A 20,806-nucleotide genomic window follows, 5' to 3' on the forward strand; every position below is an offset into this window, starting at 1 on the left:
GGTCCCGCACTCCAAGGCCGCATCCAGCTTCAAGAAGGCGGTTCCGCTTACCGGTTGAACCGCAAACGGTGAGGCCTCGGCCGACTCCTGAAGGCCAGGGATGGTACTTGTAGCTTGTCTTCAGTTTGGCTTTCTGACCTCATGTCAATGTTAGTATCCTCATACCTGTACTCCATATTAAAATATCAATTAAAATATCTGAATAAAAGTATTTATAAAGTTATACGAATAAGGAAAGATAACAATTTGGCGTTATAATGACATGCTTTGCAAAAAGATCATTAACGTTTATCAATTTAAAATTACGAATATAGTTGGAACTTGTATTACAGATATAACTGTATCTAATTTTAATTGATATAACTGAGAGACTGTACATGTTTCTTCTTGACATTGATGGGAAATCATTAAGGAGTTTTGTGTGTGTATGTGTGTGTGTGTGAAAGAGAGAGAGATGGTAGGGTGTAGTTGGGAATGAAATATTTTCAATGTCTAAATGTTAAGTAAGAAAAGCTCACCTGGCTGCACTGATCAGGTTGAAGAGGTCTGGAGGTGACAGACAATGCCTAAATCCAGGGAAAATAAATGTCTAATTATTGCTTTAATTTGGAGGAAAATTGCTTAACTAGATTCTATTGAGTATAGATAGAAGACAATGAATTTGTTAATAATTGGTTTTCTCTTCCTGAAATTGAAGACAAAGTGTAGGTGGAAATTAAGGATAAGTACATCAGGACACTCACTCTTATTAGGAAAGATCTTAATGATGTTTATTTGGAAGAAAAGGTAAAATTAAGAGATGAAAAATACGAGTAAGAAGAGAAATGTGAGCTGATACTCAAAGGAGCCAACTGAAGAAACATATTTCCAGGGAAAGTACCTTGAAGGAACAGAGCAAAAAGCCAAAAAGATAGTTCAAGAGAGCCTTGATATTAAAGAAGAGTAGTATCTAGCAAGGAATAGATTCAAAAGAATGAAGATATCTAGCTCAAGAATTAGCTCAAAATTCATTTCATCGAAAGCTTTTTTTAAAACGTGAGGATTAATAAACCAAAGAGTTTATAACATTCCATTAAATACAACTTGCGTTTTTTTTCTGAACTGTTTTTCTTTTGAGAATAGCTATTCCAGAATTTCAAGGTAGAAGTTACACTGCTGCTTTTAGAATGTCTATCTTTCAAGTTCTCCTAACAAGTTTTCCTTGATCTTTCTTATTTCCTTCACCCTATTCCATGTTTTTGAATCTCTACTTTATTCAAGCCCAATCCACTCACCCCAACCCTTAAAAAGATATCTTCATATGACTTTATAGATTTGATTTTTGCACTTGAAATTCAATTTATCACAGAGAAGTTAGTGAAGGGTGAAATATCTGCTTTACAAAGAAACTCTGAGACCCCCAATTTACATTTGTTTGCCTAAAATTAACTGGCAGATCAGGTAATGAATAGCTGTTGTCCTGTAATGTATCTGTTCATCTATTTCCTGGAGAAGGCAATGGCACCCCACTCCAGTACTCTTGCCTGGAAAATCCCATGGGCGGAGGAGCCTGGTAGGCTGCAGTCCATGGGGTCACGAAGAATCGGACACAACTGAGCGACTTCCCTTTCACTTTTCACAAGTTGCTAAGATGGAATGATTAGGCCCACTGACTGCAGCATATTGGAGGAAGAAGGAGGAATCTGAAATTGATTTTTTCTATTTAAAATTTTTGTTGAAATATAGTTAATTTACAATGCTGTGTTTCATATATATAGCAAAGTGATTCAGATATATATATATATATATATATGTATGTGTGTGTGTGTCTCTGTGTGTGTGTGCTGTGCTGTGCTGTGCTGTGCTGTGCTTAGTTTCTCAGTCATGTCCAACTCTTTGCAACCCCATAGACTGTAGCCCACTAGGCTCCTATGTACATGAGGATTCTCCAGGAAAGAATACTGGAGAGGGTTGCCATGCCCTTCTCCAGGGGATCTTCCCAACCCAGGGATTGAACCCAGCTCTCCTGCATTGCAGGCGGATTCTTTACCATCTGAGCCACCAGGGAAGCCCATATATATAAATATACACACATATATGTATGTTTTATGTATATATTCTTTTTTTACATTCTCCTCCATTATAGGTTATTACAAGATATTTAGTGTGGCTCCCTGTCGGTCCTTGTTGGTTACCTATTATATATACAGCAGTGTGTATATTTTAATTCCAAATTTCTAAGATTGATTTTTGCATTAAGCTATTGGATAGACAGTGAAGCTGTTCACAAGGTGAGGAATTACAGAGACAAAGCAATTTTCTGGGAAAAAAAATGCACATTTGTTGTTGCTGTTTTTTAAACCAAACTAGCATATCTTGAATATCATTCAGATAAGATTAAAAAACTGAGTTCCAAGTAAAGTGTGAAGTGAAGTGAAGTCGCTCAGTCGTGTCCGACTCTTTGTGACCCCATGGATGGTAGCCTACCAGGCTCCTCCCTCCATGGGTTTCTCCAGGCAAGAGTACTGGAGTGGGTTGCCATTTCCTTCTCCAGGGGGTCTTCCCAACCCAGGGATCGAACCTGGGTCTCCCTCATTTCAGGCAAATGCTTTAACCTCTGAGCCACCAGAGAAGCCCTTCCAAGTAAAGTGTAGCCACTAGATTTTACTATAGATTTGTGGGTCAACACACTGTACAGGTGTTCAAGCCACAAAATGTAATTATATCCCTAAGGAGTTATGTATGGAATGATAAGAAACAAGAGGCTGAAGAATAACACATTGAACTCTTCAAGGCCAGGGATCATTTCTGTATTCATATGTGTATAAGTGTAGAATAATGTACTAATTATTCAGAATTCGCTTGTGGAAGGAAGTACATGACTTCCTTATCAGGGATCAGATCACAGAAAGAAGATAATATAGACTCCTCTTTGTCTCCTACAAGTCTGTCAGACTCTGCAACCTGGAGTTAATATTTTTTTATCTTCTCATGACCCCTGTTGGTTCACTAGAATAATCTGCCTGGGCCCTGCTCTTGCTTTTATGACTGTAATACTAAACCTTTCTGAAAGGGGGCAATGTTCTGTGATTTCTGAATTGAACCTGTTTTTCTTTTCTCCCACAGGACTGAAAAGTGCCCCAGAAAGGAATATATGGATGAGGTTGGGGTGGGAAGTGTCAGCCACTTTGTCTGGTGAACTATATCACAGTTCACAGTGAGCCCTTGTGGGAATCAGGGTAGTGAAAATGCATTACTGAGCAGTTAGCAGATACAGGTCACTGAGCTGAGTATTAAGGATTCATGATCAGCAGGAGTGAGCAAGTATCTAAAGTGAGTTTGGCATGTTCTCAAAGTCAGTGTGGAAGGTGGAGCAAAAAAAAGTCTCAGGATCGGTGATTTTTTTTCTGTGTCCTCACATTTTATTACTGAAAACTTGGTTATTGGGCTATAGGAATTGCAGTGTGAGCCGTTAAATTCTGCCTTTGATTTCATCGTTGGGATGCTTTGACCCACAAGCCTTTTCAAATTCTGAACCAGTCTGTGGTGGTAGTTTAGTAGCAAAGTCATGTCAGACTCTTGTGATCCCATGGCCTGTAGCCTGCTAGGCTCCTCTGTGCATGTGATTCTCCAGGCAAGAATACTGAAGTGAGTTGCCATTTCCTTCTCCAGGGGATCTTCATGACCCAGGAATCAAACCCAGGTGTCCTGCATTGCAGGCAGATTCTTTACCAACTGAGTTATGCTGCTGCTGCTGCTAAGCGGGAAGCCCTATTCTGAGGGAACCATTCTGACAGTTGTAGTATTCTGGCACAAGCTTTCCCTCACTGTCAGAAGAACTCACGTCTTGCCCTCAGGCCATATAAGATCCATACCCTAGATCATGAAATTTCTAGAGTTTTTCCATACTTAGTCACTCACTATAAAAACCTTTCCTGTGGAGTTATTGTCAGGCTAGTGAGATTGTCCTTCTCTGACTTCTTTTACGGAGAAGGCAACAGCAACCCCACTCCAGTACTCTTGCCTGGAAAATCCCATGGATGGAGGAGCCTGGTAGGCTGCAGTCCATGGGGTCGCTAAGAGTCAGGCACGACTGAGCGACTTCACTTTCACTTTTCACTTTTATGCATTGGAGAAGGAAATGGCAACCCACTCCAGTATTCTTGCCTGGAGAATCCCAGGGATGGGGGAGCCTGGTGGGCTGCTGTCTATGGGGTCGCACAGAGTCGGACATGACTGAAGTGTCTTAGCAGCTTAGCAGCTACTCACCAGAATGGCAGGGTGATTTGTCCTCTATGAAGCTTTGGCTTTAGTTGAGGAGGCAAAGACTCTATGTTCCTTTGAACTATAGGAAAGACTTGGGACAAATTGAACTCTAGAATACTGAGAATTGTAATGCTCTTCAACAAGATGTTCTGCACTTATTATATCCAGAGACTTCAAGAAGTAAAACCAGGACAGATTGATATCTGAGACAATGGTGTGCTACTGTGGTATATCAGTTATCTCCTGAGTCAGACCTAGGAGATTGTAGGAAAAAAGGTATCTCTTTTTAGGTAATATATGGTATATAAATTATATTTCAATAAAGTGCTAATTTAAATTAAAGAAAAGAAACTGGACTCCTGCAGCAGAAAGAGAAAGGAATGCGAGCTGCTGGCCTCTCAATCTCCTCTTATCTCATGACCAAATTCCTTTATTCAAGGAATTAATGCCTTAATCCAAGAAGCTGCCTCTCCCATCCCATTTAGCTTCCTGGGCCAGGGTCTGGTGGACAATGGCCTTTACACAACCACTTCATGGCCAGAGATCAGCTTCTCTATGCTTTCTCCGCAAACGGGTTACATTTTAAACCTGCAAAATTCTCTACACGTCTCTATCCAACATCAGCCAACTACTGAAGTCTGGTGGAGGAGGCAAAACCCTTTGAAGGGAGGATGAAGCCTCCTGGCTTCACTCGCCTATACCTGCATGTGCAGAAGAAAACAGAAAGTAAGAAAAGCTTCTGGGGCTGGGGAAGTGGCAGGAGGAGCCAGAAAAACCTCCTATAACGTGAATTCAAATACGTTAAGTCATTCCAAGTCTAGAATGCTGCACCATGAATCAGAAAGTGGGAAGGGGAAGAAATGTGTGTTCTAAGCAAGAAAGAACTGTATCAGGATTTTAAAGAACCGTGCATGGGTGCATGCTAAGTTGCTTCAGTCGTGTCTGACTCTTTGCCATCCTGTGGACCGTAGCCTGCCAGGCTCCTCTGTCCATGGGATTCTCTAGGTAAGAATACTGGCGTGGGTTGCCATGCCATCCTCCAGGGGATCTTCCCCACCCAGGGATCAAACCCACATTTCTTATGTCTCCTGTATTGAAAGGCAAGTTCTTTACCACTAGCACTACCTGGTAAGCCCCATTAAGCTATACACTCATCATTTATTATTTGTATGATATTGATCATGTTATTTAACTTTTTTATTAAGTTGAGATTCACAAAACATAAGATTCACCACTTTACAGTGGGCAATTCAGTGGGTTTTATTATACGTGGGAAGCCCTTAAAGATTAGTAGGCTTCAGTAATTCAACAGGCCAATAGGTAGTGGTATTGAGGTCTTAGCCTCAGTGATCTTTACTTTTCCATCACAATTTAAAGCAAAAACATGCTTACTCACCAATGAAAAATAATTAGAAGAACTGAACTGAAGCATAATTGAAGTATATTTAATAGTAAGTTAAGCTTCCCTGGTGCTTCAGTGGTAAAGAATCCACCTGCCAGTGCAGGAGCCACAGAAGACATGGGTTCAGTCCCTGGAAGGGAAAGATCCCCTGGAGCAGGAGATGGCAACACACATCAGTATTCTTGCTGCGATAATCCCATGGACAGAGGAGCCTGACGGGCTACAGTTCGTGGAGTCACAGAGAGTCCAACACAACTGAACACACATGCTTTTACTGTGGAGCATGGGTTCTAGAGCAGGTGGGCGTCAGTAGTTGGGGCACATGGGCTTAGTTGCCTACAGCATGTCGGGATCTTCCCGGACCAGGGATTGAACCAGAGCCTGCAGCATTGCAAAGCAGATTGTTAACCACTGAAGCACCAGGGAAGCCCTCAGAGATTTTTTAGTGCACTTAATTTTGATATTTCAAAATTATATTTGTTTGAAATCAATTATTATAAACATTAGGTTAAAACATTAAAATTTTTTGATTCTTGTTTTCTTTTTTCTCATTAAAAAATGAAATTGGACTTTATTGCATGAAATATATAAAATATATATATAATCAGTTCAGTTCAGTTCAGTTCAGTCACTCAGTCATGTCTGACTCTTTGCGACCCCATGGACCGTAGCACCCCAGGCTTCCCTGTCCATCAGCCAGTTCCCGGAGCTTACTCAGACTCGTGTCCATCAAGTCGGTGATGACATCCAACCATCTCATCTTCTGTCATCCCTTTCTCCTCCTGCCTTCAATCCTTCCCAGCATCAGGGTCTTTTCAAATGAGTCAGTTCTCTGCGTCAGGTGGCTAAAGTATTGGGAGTTTCAGCTTCAACATCAGTCTTTCCAGTCAGGACTGATTTCCTTTAGGATGGACTGGTTGGATCTCCTTGCAGTCTAAGGGACTCTCAAGAGTCTGCTCCAATACCACAGTTCAAAAGCATCAATTCTAATCAAGACAACCTTATATTAATTATGAGGTGATGAGCTATTGAGTTGGATGAGCTATTAATTAAAGCAACAATACAAGTAAAGCTGTTTTGTAAAGCATTTATTATATGCCAAGTACTATTAAATGATATATATGTAAATATATACATATATGTATATCTCATATGCATACTATATAATATATATTTTTCATCAAATCATTAGGAGAAAAGTACTATTAGTATTTTCTTTTAAATATGAGAAAGTTGAGATATAGAGAGGTGAAGTAACTTGCCCAAAGTCAAAAAAATAATATACAGAAGATTCAGAATTCTAATGAAGATCCAGAACCCAAAACTTCTCCTGGTTTCTTCTCCACATGATAAATGCTAATAATGTCTTTCTATGACTCTCACTATATTGTCTTCAGGATGCAGAAAGCATTGTGGAAAGAAAAATGAACTGAACAGTCATTGAATGCCTACTATAATAAATATATTTTCTAGTGGTTATGTATGGATGTGAGAGTTGGACCATAAAGAAAGCTGAGTGCCGAAAAATTGATGCTTTGGACTGTGGTGCTGGAGAAGACTCTTGAGAGTCCCTTGGACTGCAAGGTGATTCAACCAGTCAATCCTAAAGGAAACCAGTCCTGAACATTCATTGGAAGGACTGATGCTGAAGCTGAAACTTCAATACTTTGGCCACCTGATGCAAAGAACTCACCCCTTGGAAAAGACCCTGATGCTGGGAAAGATTGAAGGAAGGAGGAGAAGGGGATGATAGAGGATGAAATGGTTGGATGGCATCACCAGCTCGATGGACATGAGTTTGAGCAAGCTCTGGGATTTGGTGATGGACAGCGAAGCCTGGCATGCTGCTGTCCATGGGGTTGCAAAGAGTCAGACATGACTGAACAATTGAACTGAATTGTTTATGTCATCTTCATCGTCTTTACAGATGAATAGAAAATGAAGTTCACTGGGACTATGCAACATCTAGAATTCATTGAATAAGCAGTAGATCCTGGCTTTAACTCACTATCCTGGCACCTAACACAGTTCTTTCTTCTATTGACATTTGATTCCCAGGGCTGAGAAGAGCTCACTCAAAGAAGAATAAATGTTGAGCATAAATGTGATGTTAAAAAATCTTTAAAATACAAATTTTATGCATATACATAATACATAATTGCTATGTATAGGTGCTTATGTTTGGAGCAATAGTGATAGAATCTTTCAAAATAACCTCTTTTCTCAAGGAATGCATTCTAGACTGGGTATAAAGGCAGCAACATTAAAAAGAAAAACTCTAATAAACAGGAAGAAATATTCTCAGGACCCAACAGAATAGATGAAAAGAGTAAAGAATCTGCCTGCCAAAGCAGGAGACACAAAAGATACAAGTTTGATGCTTGGGTCAGGAAGATCGCCTGGAGGAGGAATGGTAACCCACTCCAGTGTTCTGGCCAGGAAAATCCCACAGACAGAGGAGCCTGGTGGGCTACAGTCCATGGGGCTGCAAAGAGTAGGACACCGCTGAGCACAAGACAAATAATGAGTTGTTAAAGAATATGTAAGTCTCTGTCTATCGGGAAGATCCCCTGGAGAAGGAAATGGCAACCCACTCCAGTATTCTTGCCTGGAGAATCCCATGGATGGAGAAGCCTAGTTGGTTACAGTCCATGGGGTCGCAAAGAGTCGGACACAACTGAGCGACTTCACCTTCACCCTTGACTTATTTTAATTGTGAGTATAATTTTCAAATACAAAACATATTCAGATAGAAAAGACTACTGTGTTCCTCTACAGTTATCTACATTTTGAGGAAAGCTTTGTCTGGAAACCCAGGCTTATTTGATAAAAGTTTTGAAATGGTATTTTCGTATTTGAAGTGAAGTGAAAGTCACTCAGTCGTGTTCACCTCTTTGCAACCCCATGGACTCTACAGTCCATGGAATTCTCTAGGCCAGAATACTGGTGTGGGAACCTTTCCCTTCTCCAGGGCATCTTTCCAATCCAGAAATTGAACCCAGGTCTCTCACATTGCAGGCGGATTCTTTACCAGCTGAGCCACAGTTCAGTTCAGTTCAGTTCAGTCGCTCAGTCATGTCCGACTCTTTGCGACCCCATGAACTGCAGCATGCCAGGTCCCCCTGTCCATCACCAACTCCTGGAGTTCACTGAAATTCATGTCCATCGAGTTGGTGATGCCATCCAGCCATCTCATCCACTCTCGTCCCCTTCTCCTCCTGCCCCCAATCCTTCCCAGCATCAGCGTCTTTTTCGATGAGTCAGCTCTTCGCATGAGGTGGCCAAAGTATTGGAGTTTCATCTTCAGCATCAGTCCTTCCAACACCCAGGACTGATCTCCATTAGGATGGACTGGTTGGATCTCCTTGCAGTCCAAGGGACCCTCAAGAGTCTTCTGCAACACCACAGTTCAAAAGCATCAATTCTTCGGCACTCAGCTTTCTTCACAGTCCAACTCTCACATCCATACATGGCCACTGGAAAACTATAGCTGTGACTAGATGGACCTTTGTTGGCAAAGTAATATCTCTGCTTTTGAATATGCTATCTAGGTTGATCATAACTTTCCTTCCAAGGAGTAAGCATCTTTTAATTTCATGCCTGCAATCACCATCTGCAGTGATTTTGGAGCCCAGAAAAATAAAGTCTGACACTGTTTCCACTGTTTCCCCATCTACTTCCCATGAAGTGATGGGACCAGATGCCATGATCTTCGTTTTCTGAATGTTGAGCTTTAAGCCAACTTGTTCACTCTCCTCTTTCGCTTTCATCAAGAGGTTTTTTAGTTCTTCACTTTCTGCCATAAGGGTGGTGTCATCTGCATATATGAGGTTATTGATATTTCTTCTGGCAATCTTGATTCCAGCTTGTGCTTCTTCCAGCCCAGAGTTTCTCATGATGTACTCTGCCTATAAGTTAAATAAGCAGGGTGACTATATACAGCCTTGACGTACTCCTTTTCCTATTTGGAACCAGTCTGTTGTTCCATGTCCAGTTCTAACTGTTGCTTCCTGATCTGCCTACAGATTTCTCAAGAGACAGGTCAGGTGGTCTGGTATTCCCATCTCTTTCAGAATTTTCCACAGTTTATTGTGATCCACAGTCAAAGGCTTTGGCATAGTCAATAAAGCAGAAATAGATATTTTTCTGGAACTCTCTTTCTTTTTCCATGATCCAGCGGAGCCACGTTTAGTTGGTGATAAATGGATGTGTTTACTTCACCTATTATGATGCTGTGTTAGCATCTCTGAACTTGGATATTTAAACGTGTCGTTATGGACATGCATAGCTGATAATAAAAATAAATATCTGAAGGGACTGTGAATTTATAAGCATGACAGTTCTCAGGGGTTCCCATTGTGAGAAAGATGTTGAACTGGAAAATCTAAATGAAAAAATTATATGTGTGATTGATTACCACATCAAGGAGAAAATGAAAGTAGATACAAAGAAAAGTCCTATTTTTATGGTAAATTTCAGGTAAGTTAGAGCATTTCTCCTAATTAGATTTTCCTTGAATTAGAGGGGAATCAGGAGGTATTTGAATAATAGATGGAAGAAAGGGGGTTGGCTATTACTATAGATTTCTAAGTCAAATGTGGATTTGAGTAGAACATGTATTTACATAATTGGAATATGGATGATAATAACACAGGGATAAATGGAAGATGTAGAGATGAGAAGACGTATAGAAAGGAATTAAGTTGAAGTCAAGTCCAGAGCATTTATTTAGATTCTTTGACAAAAATTGAAAACAGCTGTTTAGCCCCTTCCAAAATCTGCTTGGTCCTCACTCCATAAATAATGGGATTGAGCATAGGTGGGATGACCACATAGAGATTGGCCAGGAGGATATGGACATAGCGTGGGATGTGTCTCCCCCCAAACCTATAGGCAAAGACAGAAAAGAGGGCAGGGATGTAGAAGAGTAGGATGACGCAGATGTGGGAGCCACAAGTGCTCAGGGCTTTGGACCGGGCATCTTGAGAGGAGAGGTGGAAGACAGCTCGGAGGATGTGAATGTAGGAAACAGCAATAAGGATGACATCCAGGCCAGTGGAGAGCAGAGCAGCTGCCAACCCATACCAGACATTGATGGAGATATCAGAACAGGACAGACGGGCAATGCCCATGTGCTCACAAAACGTGTGCGCGATGATATTGACCCGGCAGTAGTGCAGGCGCTTGAGGAGAAAGATGGATGGAAACATGATGATGAAGCTGCGGGCTAGCGTGGCAGCCACGATCTTCCCAATGGTTGTGCTGGTGAGGATTGTGGCATATCTCAAAGGGGAGCAGATGGCCACATAGCGGTCAAAGGCCATGGCCAGGAGGACTGCAGACTCAGCCACAAAAAGGAAGTGGATGAAGAACATCTGGGTTAGGCAACCATCAAAGGAAATGTGGGTAGAACTTAGCCAGAAGTTGGCCAGGGCTTTGGGCATGGTGGATGTGGAGAGTAAGACATCAGTACCGGCCAACATGGACAGGAATATGTACATGGGCTCATGCAGGCTTGGCTGGGAGAGGATGACACAAATTAAAATGCTGTTGCCTGCCAGGGCAGCTACATACATGGTGCAGAAGGGGATGGAGAGCCAGATGTGTAGGTCCTCTAGCCCAGGGATACCAAGAAGGAAGCAGCCCGCCAGGCGAGTATCATAGTTGTTCACAGCAGCAGTGTTGTTAGCAGACAAAAAGGCCATAATTTTCTGCAGAGATCTCACCTGTGCCATAGGGGAAAAATAGCTTCAGACTTTGTATTTATTAGCAGAGTGCACATAAAGGTTTGCAATCAGCCACAAGGTCTGCACACACAGATCCTACAACCATGATGGGTTCTGCACACATGCATATTCTCTATAGAAAATCACACCCAATGTCTGTGCGAAGTACACAGTTCTAGACTCTGTCCACAGACAGTCTCGGTGTCATCATTCAGACCCTCTACCCCATTCGGCTATAAGACTTTCAGGCATCTTCAGAGTTTGAAAACACTGTGGCTCTGCAGTGTGGTGCTATCGCCTAGAATATGAAGGAAGGTGTCGAGCTGTGGGGCAATGCTTCCTAAAGTGCCATCCCCAGGCCAGCATCGTCAGCATCACCAGGGATCTTGCAGGTTCTTGGACCCTGCCACACACCTAATGAGTCAGAAACTGGAGCAGCAGTCTCTATTTTAGCAAGATCACAAGGTGATTCTGATTACAGCTAATGTTTATGAACCAATGTTGTAAGAATGTCTTTACTTTCTTCCCTCTCTAGTCTAGATGTCTGTCTCACAGGATTGATAACTTCTCCATCCCAATTAGTTTCTGCTGCATTCTCTGTGAAAATACTCAAACTTCATCTAAATCTAACTGGTGCTTCCCTCAACTCACATAGTCAATTCAGTCGCTCAGTCGTATAGGACTCTTTGTGACCCCATAGACTACACTACGCCAGGCCTCCCTGTCCAACGTCAGCTCCCAGAGCTCACTCAAACTCATATCCATTGAGTCGGTGATGCCATCCAACCATCTCATCTTCTGTCATCCCCTTCTCCTCCCACCTTCAATCATTCCCAGCATCAAAGTCTTTTCAAATGAGTCAGCTCTTCGCATCAGGTGGCCAAAGTATTGGAGTTTCAGCTTTAGCATCAGTCCTTCCAATGAACATTCAGGACTGATTTCCTTTAGGATGGACTGTTTGCATCTCCTTGCTGTCCAAGGGTCTCTCAAGAGTCTTCTCCAGCAACGCAGTTTAAGAGCATCAATTCTTCAGTGCTCAGCTTTCTTTATCGTCTAACTCTCACATCCATACATGACTACTGGAAAAACCAAAGCTTTAACTAGTCAGGATGTGAAGAAAATGACACAATCATATCAGTGGTCTTTAACATGTTAGACCACCTGCCCCCCTCAGTCCTATTAAATTATTCTCACGACTATAAAGCTTTTAACTGCTGCCCAAATTCCGTCCCTGAAGGAGGGTTTGGTGTTGGTACTTTCTATGGTTGTCTCTATGCTCCCCTTACTCTTCAATCTACCTGGCCAGTTTTGTCACCTGCCTTAGGTTCATTTACTCTGCTTGTGATAAGACATCCCACATCTATAGCTGCCATTTATATTGCTTTCCAGGCTCCAGATCTAATTATTCAAAGACCTCCCAACTGGTATCCTAGCCTTTAGTCCTTCTAGTCTCTAAACCAGTCTCCATAAATAAATTATATTTCCTAAAGATAATTTTGAGTACTCTGCTTACTTGATCACTGATAATAATTTCCCATTGCCTAACAGAATCATTGTCTATGCTTTCTCCACTGATACTGGTCAAGATGCATGTCTCTGAAGTGCCTCTTCTTTCTTGGTGGTCTTTTATACATTCCACTCCCTCTATCTCCATCCTCTCCTTTAATCTAGCCAATTTAAATATCTCATTCAAGAAGACTTTTCTCATTTCCTAAGACTGTTTTATGTACTTCCTCTGTACTCCCATATTCCCCTATAGTTATGTATTTCTCTCTCTCTAGGATTTATCACACTGAAACATTTTCAGCCTCAATATATTATCAGCTCCCTAAGGGTCAGGGCTGTATCCTACTCACTGATGTCTGGGACAGAGGTGACATGTAACGAATGTTAAAGGAAAACAAGAGAATATGTAAGTTTCCACCCACTCAGCCATGCAAGTTCACACCGTGAAGGACACAAGCAAATACTGTAATAATCACGGATTTACAATCATAGATCTGTGCTCACATTCTTTCCTGTCTGTAGTGTGCATTACTCGTCGTGCTCGTTCTTTCTACAGCACCATTCCACATGCTTATCCTCTACTGCATGCACCCACCTTTGCCAGTCACATCAGCACCTGCACAAAATTTTCTTCTCTCGTTTCAGTTCCCCTTCTAACAGGCAGACTCTGTTCACATTATCTCTCTATCACTCATTTATGCAATTTCTGCTTCTTTCCAATTCAGGTACCTTTTGTTGTTGCCACATCCCCAAACCAAGTAACCAAGCAAACCAGAGCAACTCCAAGCACTCTGCTTAAAGTTGTCTCTCTAGCAACCTCTGTTTTCAGAACTTTCACTTTTAAAATAGCTGATTTCCATTTCCTTGCCCACTGATTCCTGCTTCTGTCATCTTTGGCAAAATTACAAGAAAAAGTATCCCTTATATATCAATGAATTTTCCCCCACCTGTTTTTGAATCTTTTATCTGACTGCTCTGTCCAGGAAATTTGTCCTTTTTAAGTGATCCCCCAAATGCAGCAAAATAAATTTTTATTTTTCCTTAATGTCTGAGGATAGAACCTGTATATCATTTATGATTCTTGCATCATCCTCAGGAACCAAGGATCACTTAGTCATCTACCTCTCTATCCTTACCTAGAGAGTGACCTTCCAAACTGCCCTTCTCTCTTCTGACTTCCCAGGAAAATGCAATTCACTCCAGCAACTCTAGACATTTTTTTCCTATCAGCCCTCTACTCCTCCTTGAACACTGACACAGAACTTTCCACTTATTCCATTCCTTCATATTAATAGGCTCCTCTTCATCCTGAAATACCTAATCCAAACTTACCTTCCCAATGCAACCTTCTCAGACTCACAGTTGCTTCAGTATTTCATATACAACTTAGGCTTCTTTAATATATAGAATTGAAGCTCACACTTTGCCTCATATGGTGTTTATTCCCTCGTCTCCTTTGGGAGCACAGATTCTCCTCCCTTTGTGTCATTCCTTTCCTCAGCTCCAACTTCATCCTGTATACCGTTTGGACCAATATGCCTCTGTTCAACATGAAGATCTAAGGCACGTAGGAATGTGGTATAGAGCCAGATGGAAGAGAGCCACTCACAGATAATCTGGGCATCTAAGAGGAGGTGGTCAGCACCAGCTCTGAGGCTTTTAGCCTGAATGTTTCATTGAACTTGTTTTTGTATTACCCATTCCAATACTAGAACTCTTTCACACTTTTAATCCTACCCCTTCTCTCTCTCTTTCCATTGTCCTTCCTAAAGCATTTCCTCTTAGGCTTCTTTTATTCATCACCTTTTTGTTTTCAAATCCATGTTTGTACTTCACCTTAGTACTTTCTCATCACTCCTTCACTGTCTCTAAAAATCTCGTATATTCATATGTAAGGGTAAGGGTATGTAGTGATTTCTCGTTTGAAAATCTGACAAAGGGGAATTACCTGGCAATCCAGTGGTTCCACTTCAGGGGACCAGATGTGTTTGATCCCTGGTCAGGGAACTAGAATGTGGCCAAAATTAAAAAAAAAATTTTAATGTATATTGTGTGATTTTTTAAAAATCTGACAAGGCTTGACCCTTTCTTTGAGTTAGCATTTTAAGTCAAGAGAGGAAGGAATCGTGCCCTCTTACCATGAGAAGCTATCAGTAATTACAATAAAACAGTGGATACACCATGCTGTGGGAGTCAGAGGCTAAAAGAATAATTCTGCCTGGTATTTCTAAAAAAGGCTTCACAGAATGTCAAGCTGCAGTTTGAACTGTAAAGCATGAGTGTGTGTGTACACTTGTGTGTGGGTGGCATGTGTATGAAGTTATTGTGGGTGCTGCTTGAGACAATGAAGATGAAAAGACTTTCCAAATGAAATAGTACTTTGGTGAATTTGGACAGAATGGTAAGAGTGGAATTAGAATACTAGAAATAAAACAGAGATAGCAGAGACTAGCATTCAGGAGATAGGAAATAGTATTAATCTGTCTTAGGATCGTCCACATTTAGAATGACTCCTCTTTTGGAGCCAAGATTTACTTAATTTTATTTGTCAATTGAGATAAAATTCACCTTTTTAAAATATACAATTCAGTGGCTTTTAGTATATTCACAGGTTTGTTGAATCATGGCCTCTATTCCCAGAACATTTCCTATACCCTGCAAATAATTGACATGCCTGAGAGTAGTCACAGCTCAGACCTTATTCATGTCAGTTCCTGGAAATGCTAATTTGTTTTTGATAGGTTTACCTATTCCAGACATTTTATAGAACAAAGAGTCCTGTAATTTACGATAAAGATATTATTAACATCTTACATTAGTATGACACATTTGTTATAATCAGTGAGCCAATATTGATGCATTAGTATTAATTAAGGTAAATATATGTCAAGAGAGAAAGTTGCTCAGCCGTGTCCAACTCTTTGCAGCCCCATGGACTATACAGTGCATGGAATTCTCCAGACCAGAATACTGGAGTCGGTAGCCTTTCCCTTCTCCAGGGGATCTTTCCAACCCAGGGGTTGAACCCAGGTCTTCCGCATTACAGACGGATTCTTTACCAGTTAGGCTACCAGGGAAGCCCTTAAAAACATGTTAACCAAAGTCAATTTCTGATATAATTTGTATCAGAAATATATATTCTGTTTATAGTGTATTTGCAGTAGAAATATTGGTATGTTATTCTTTAAGTTTATTTATATAGATAAATTTATAGAATTTCAATAGTAGACTATATAATTTATGCATTCATATATATTTTTTTATATACAACAATTAACAGTAATTAACATCTTTTGAGCATTTAGTATATGTTTTGTAAGTTCAGGAAATAACTCATGTTTTTTTGGAAGAGCTGTATCTTAATATTACTTATTTTGATATAGCATTCTAGAATGGCATATATCTGCTGCATTTACAACAATCACTTTATAATTAAGAATATTTGTTCCAAAGAATTATAATCCTGTTGGTTTAATAGAGAGGACAGTCAATAGTAAAGATAGTTTCTATTTCTGTGACTCATTGTTTCTTAGGGACATCTTGTCAAATAGTCTCTGTCAAGAACTGTAAGTGTCTGAAATTGTACTCTACTTGCAAGACAGCAAGTTAGTCTGTCACAGTTTCATGAGGCTGGTAAAAAACACAAAACTCCTGGGTCAGAGACAGTACACTTTAGCCCATACAGAAATGACAGATTTCTTTAGTTTTTACCTAATGTTCTTTTTTGTTGTTGTTCCAGAATTTCACTCAGGAAACCTCATTACATTTAATTTCATGTCTCCTCAGACTCTTTTGGATGAAACAGTTTAGTTCATAAATGTTTTCAGTCTTTTACTATTTTAATTTTATTTTAAAAAATAGCTCTTTTGTGTATATGTTATATGCTTTTATTTTTAAATGTTATATTTTTTACATTGTTAAAATGGATGAATTTGTTGTTACTGTGTGCTCGGTTTGATTTTTTTGCCATGAAATATCAACTGTGACCTGTTGAAATGAGAGAAAGACAGTTTCATGTAAGGAACTGAGAGATCTTCATGAACTCACTCACACAGCCAGAGTCAAGAGAACAGGTACTTTTTAGGGGAGCAGAATTTTATTTTAGCCTTTTTAAAAAATCTATCTTAATTGATACACCAAGCTAACAAGCATATAGCCACTCTGTTCTGTTTCTTCTTGTAATATTCTGGACTTGATATTTATGCCTTTGCACTTATAGTAAAATGCAAAGAATAGTTAGCAATACAAAACTACAATGTATTTCAGCCCTTTCTGCAATATGTAAAGTGTGGTCTGCATTATATATCCATTACACTGTTATAATGGACGGGGGAGCCTAGTAGGCTGCAGTCCACAGGGTCGCGAACAGTCGGACACGACTGAGCGACTTCACTTTCACTTTTCACTTTCATGCATTGGAGAAGGAAATGGCATCCCACTCCAGTGTTCTTGCCTGGAGAATCCCAGGGATGGGGGAGTCTGGTGGGCTGCTGTCTGTGGGGTCACACAGAGTCGGACACGACTGAAGTGACTTAGCAGCAGCAGCAACACTGTTATAAAATACAATTCAAGTATGAAAAGTCTCTGTATGACACTGGGATCTATGATAGTTTTGTTTTTTTTTTGCAAAAGGTTAACATAACCAATAAAATGAAAGTATGATAAGTGAGAAAAAAGGATGTCAAGAGTGTTTAGGTTTTACCATAAGTAGCTGGATGTTAATAATACATCTCCAGCCATGTGGTAGGCATATACTAAACAGACAATGATCTAAGGGAGTGGTTTGTGTAATAAAAGTTTACCTCATCTTGCTCAGAAGTCACTGATATTTTTTCAGTCCAAAAAATATCTCATTACAGTAACATGTAGAGACCAGAAAGTCTCATTCAGTGAAATAGAAGATGATGCAATGATCCAGAAAGACCCTCACTTGATGGAGGATTGGGGCTGAGAAATCAAATGAATCAGAATTTGGAGGACTTTGAAAGACTGATAGTCACATCGGTCCTGAAACCATATCTTCTGAAATTAACTAGCATCCCTAACCAATCAACTGTCTTTTCTCCAACAGTTCCTAAAAGCATCTTCTGGGACCTAGAATTTGCAATGTCATCATCATACTGTTCTTCTGATTCAGATCCAGGTGCCTACCTACTTTAATTCATTATTCTTTCAAAGAGTGTTTTTTGATTGTCTATAAATGGCTAGTGTACACAAGCCATACCCTTAAGAAACCTAGCACTTTTTGGTTTCTCCCTTCTGTTTAAAACTCAGAGGGTAGGACAAATTGAGAGAGTAGTACAGAAACATATGCATTACTATATGTAGTATAGACAGCTAGTGGGAAGTTGCTGTACAACATAGGGAGCTCGATCCAGTGCTCTCTGACAACCCATCGGGGAACATGAGGGGTAGGTGGGAGAGGGATTCAAGAGGGAGGGGATATATGTATACTTACGGCTGATTTGGCTTCCCTTGTAGCTCAGTCAGTAAAGAATCTGCCTGCAGTGCAGGAGACCCGAGTTCGATCTCTGGGTTGGGAAGATCCCCTGGAGAAGGAAATGGCAACACACTCCAGTATCTTTGCCTGAAAAATCTCATGGACACAGGAGCCTGGTGGGCTGCAGTTCATGGGGTTGCAAAGAGTCAGGCACGACTGAGCGACTAACACTTCACACTTACGGCTGATTCACACTGTTGTATGGCAGAAACCAACATAACACTGTAAAGCAAATATCTTCCAGTTAAAAATAAACTTAAAAGAAAACCTAGAATCATATCCTATGAGTGTATGCTATCATTTAGAGACTACGAAAATGATAGACAATTAGATACTAATAGTACTGACTTGGAACTGAAGTCCCGGGAATCCCCCTAGTTTTAGAGCCCTCATTTTTCAGCGTCCCCGCTGAGAAAACCACCATGAGGTAAAAGTTATGCCAACCATATGTGTTTGTCTTTCCTGGCTGAATTAAATTTGTTTCTCCTCATGCTTCATCTTCTGACCTGGGTACCCTTCCTTTCTTTCTTTTTATATGTCCTCCTCAATTGTTCTATGTTCTTTCTTGCATCTTGATGTTCTTATCCTTGGAGTTCTCCACAACAACCTCTCTCCTGACTTTCTAACCCAGCACTAACCTCAAAATCAGGTGCCTGTGAGTTTTATCTGAGTGTGGGAATGGTGGTACAAGTCTTGGGGAGGTAGACTGGGAAAGATCCAGATGGTATAAAAGGTCCTGTGGTAGACAGAGAAGTGGCTGGCCCCTCAAAGATATGCACATTCTAACTCCTGGAAACTGCATATATTACTTACAAGTCAAAGAAGATTATGCTTGATAATCAGCTGACTTAAAAATGGGGAATTATACTGGATTATCTGGATGATTCCAATGCAATTGCAATGGTTTTCATAAATGGAGAGGGAGATAGAAAAGTTTATAGTCAGAGAGAAATATGTGACTACAAAGGTCAGAAGTCGGACTAGTGACTTCTGTGTAAAAGACTAAATCTCTGTGTGTATACACACACACCCCTTTTGGTCTAAGGGAAAGGTTTGATGTAAGAAAAAATCAGGAAAAAATACATAAACAATGGCAGACTTAAAATATCAATTTTACTACTGAGACTGGATGAATGGTTATTCTGTGTGAAACCTTACCTCTTCCCAGTCTGACTAGACACATGCAGACAGAAAATGTGTCCTTAAGAAGAGTTTTCAATCGTTAATGAAGGATGGCTACATATCTAGGAAAGATGATCTAGGAAAATAAATAAGAAAATAATGCATAAATTTAACTACCTGATTGTTTGGTAAAATGATTAATAACTGTGATTATATAAGCAGGGAAGTAGACTGTATGGTTCAGCTATACTAGAGAAGGTTTCTTGGAATCATTGGCACTTGTAAGGATCAGGAGCAACAAGTAGACAGGATTGCATTTCTGGAAAACATAGAAATATATATGATTAAATGTAGGAATGATGGAAAAATATGGAGGGGCTTATATGAATATCTTTTAAGGAATAGTGTCTTAAAATTTTCATATTTTCAAAAGAGAAATCTGACAGCATACGGTGATGAGGGACTTGCAAGACATTGGAAGAATTATTCTATGGTTCTAATTAGTGATGGAGATGACTTGAGAGGGAGGAAAAGAAATGGAATAATCAGGCCAAATAGGAATTTTAAAAAAGGATCATATGAGCCAGCAAATGAGATATAGAGACTGAAGGAGAATGAAGAGCCAGAGCCAGTCCTCAGATTACTGTGTTCCAGCAGCTGGGGAATGATATGATTTTAAAGTGCAGTAGCTGGTCAGGAATTGGCAGAAAATAATGAGTCTTAGAGAACTGATGAGTTGACAGTTGACATATTTAGATGAATATTTTCTTCTAGCTATTGAAGTGGTTGGAATAACTAGAAAGTAAAAGATTGGCTCATCAGAAACCTAATGATACATTGGCACTACAAATGTAGATTTGCTAATTCCCACATAGTTCCTGTTATTTCTTTGGATGCAAACTTCAGAGAAGATATTGCTTAGACTTATGGAGGTAAGACATTTGATATTTACATCCTTGAGATATCTCAGACTGGTTTACTTTGTGAGAGCAAGCTAATCTTGAAATTTTAGTTAACATCCAAGAGCCAGTATACTCCATATGATAGGTCTGCTGGGGCTTTGTTCCACTACAGCAACAATGCAATTGTGGTAATGTCCATAGATGGGGGATCATTGGTTTAATTGGGATCTCATGGCATTTTTGTAAATGTTGTAGTGGTTGTGACAAGAAGTAGGTTACATTTTCCCTAGTGCTTGTTAGATGATAGGAAAGGAAGGATCCTAGTTGTAGAAAAGACTTGAAAGGAATATATTTCATTGACAGTTGGTCCCAGGAATCAAATGTAATATTTTGTTCTCAGGGA

At 40.2% G+C, this 20,806-nt stretch overlaps 1 protein-coding gene across 1 annotated transcript; it reads right to left on the bottom strand.

The window, feature by feature from the left end:
* Window positions 1-10,371: 10,371 nt before the first annotated feature.
* LOC120876606 (olfactory receptor 52B6) lies at window positions 10,372-11,382 on the bottom strand. Its single transcript, XM_040258581.1, has one exon. It carries the CDS (start codon window positions 11,380-11,382, stop codon window positions 10,372-10,374), a length of 1,011 nt encoding a protein of 336 aa, XP_040114515.1.
* Window positions 11,383-20,806: the final 9,424 nt, after the last annotated feature.

This window comes from Oryx dammah, unplaced genomic scaffold (genome assembly GCF_014754425.2).
Source record: "Oryx dammah isolate SB20612 unplaced genomic scaffold, SCBI_Odam_1.1 HiC_scaffold_17, whole genome shotgun sequence".
In the NCBI taxonomy this organism is placed as follows: domain Eukaryota; kingdom Metazoa; phylum Chordata; class Mammalia; order Artiodactyla; family Bovidae; genus Oryx; species Oryx dammah.

Coding starts and splice junctions, on each gene's coding strand:
- LOC120876606 (XM_040258581.1), bottom strand. CDS start 11,382: ATGGCACAGGTGAGATCTCTGCAGAAAATTATGGCCTTTTTGTCTGCT.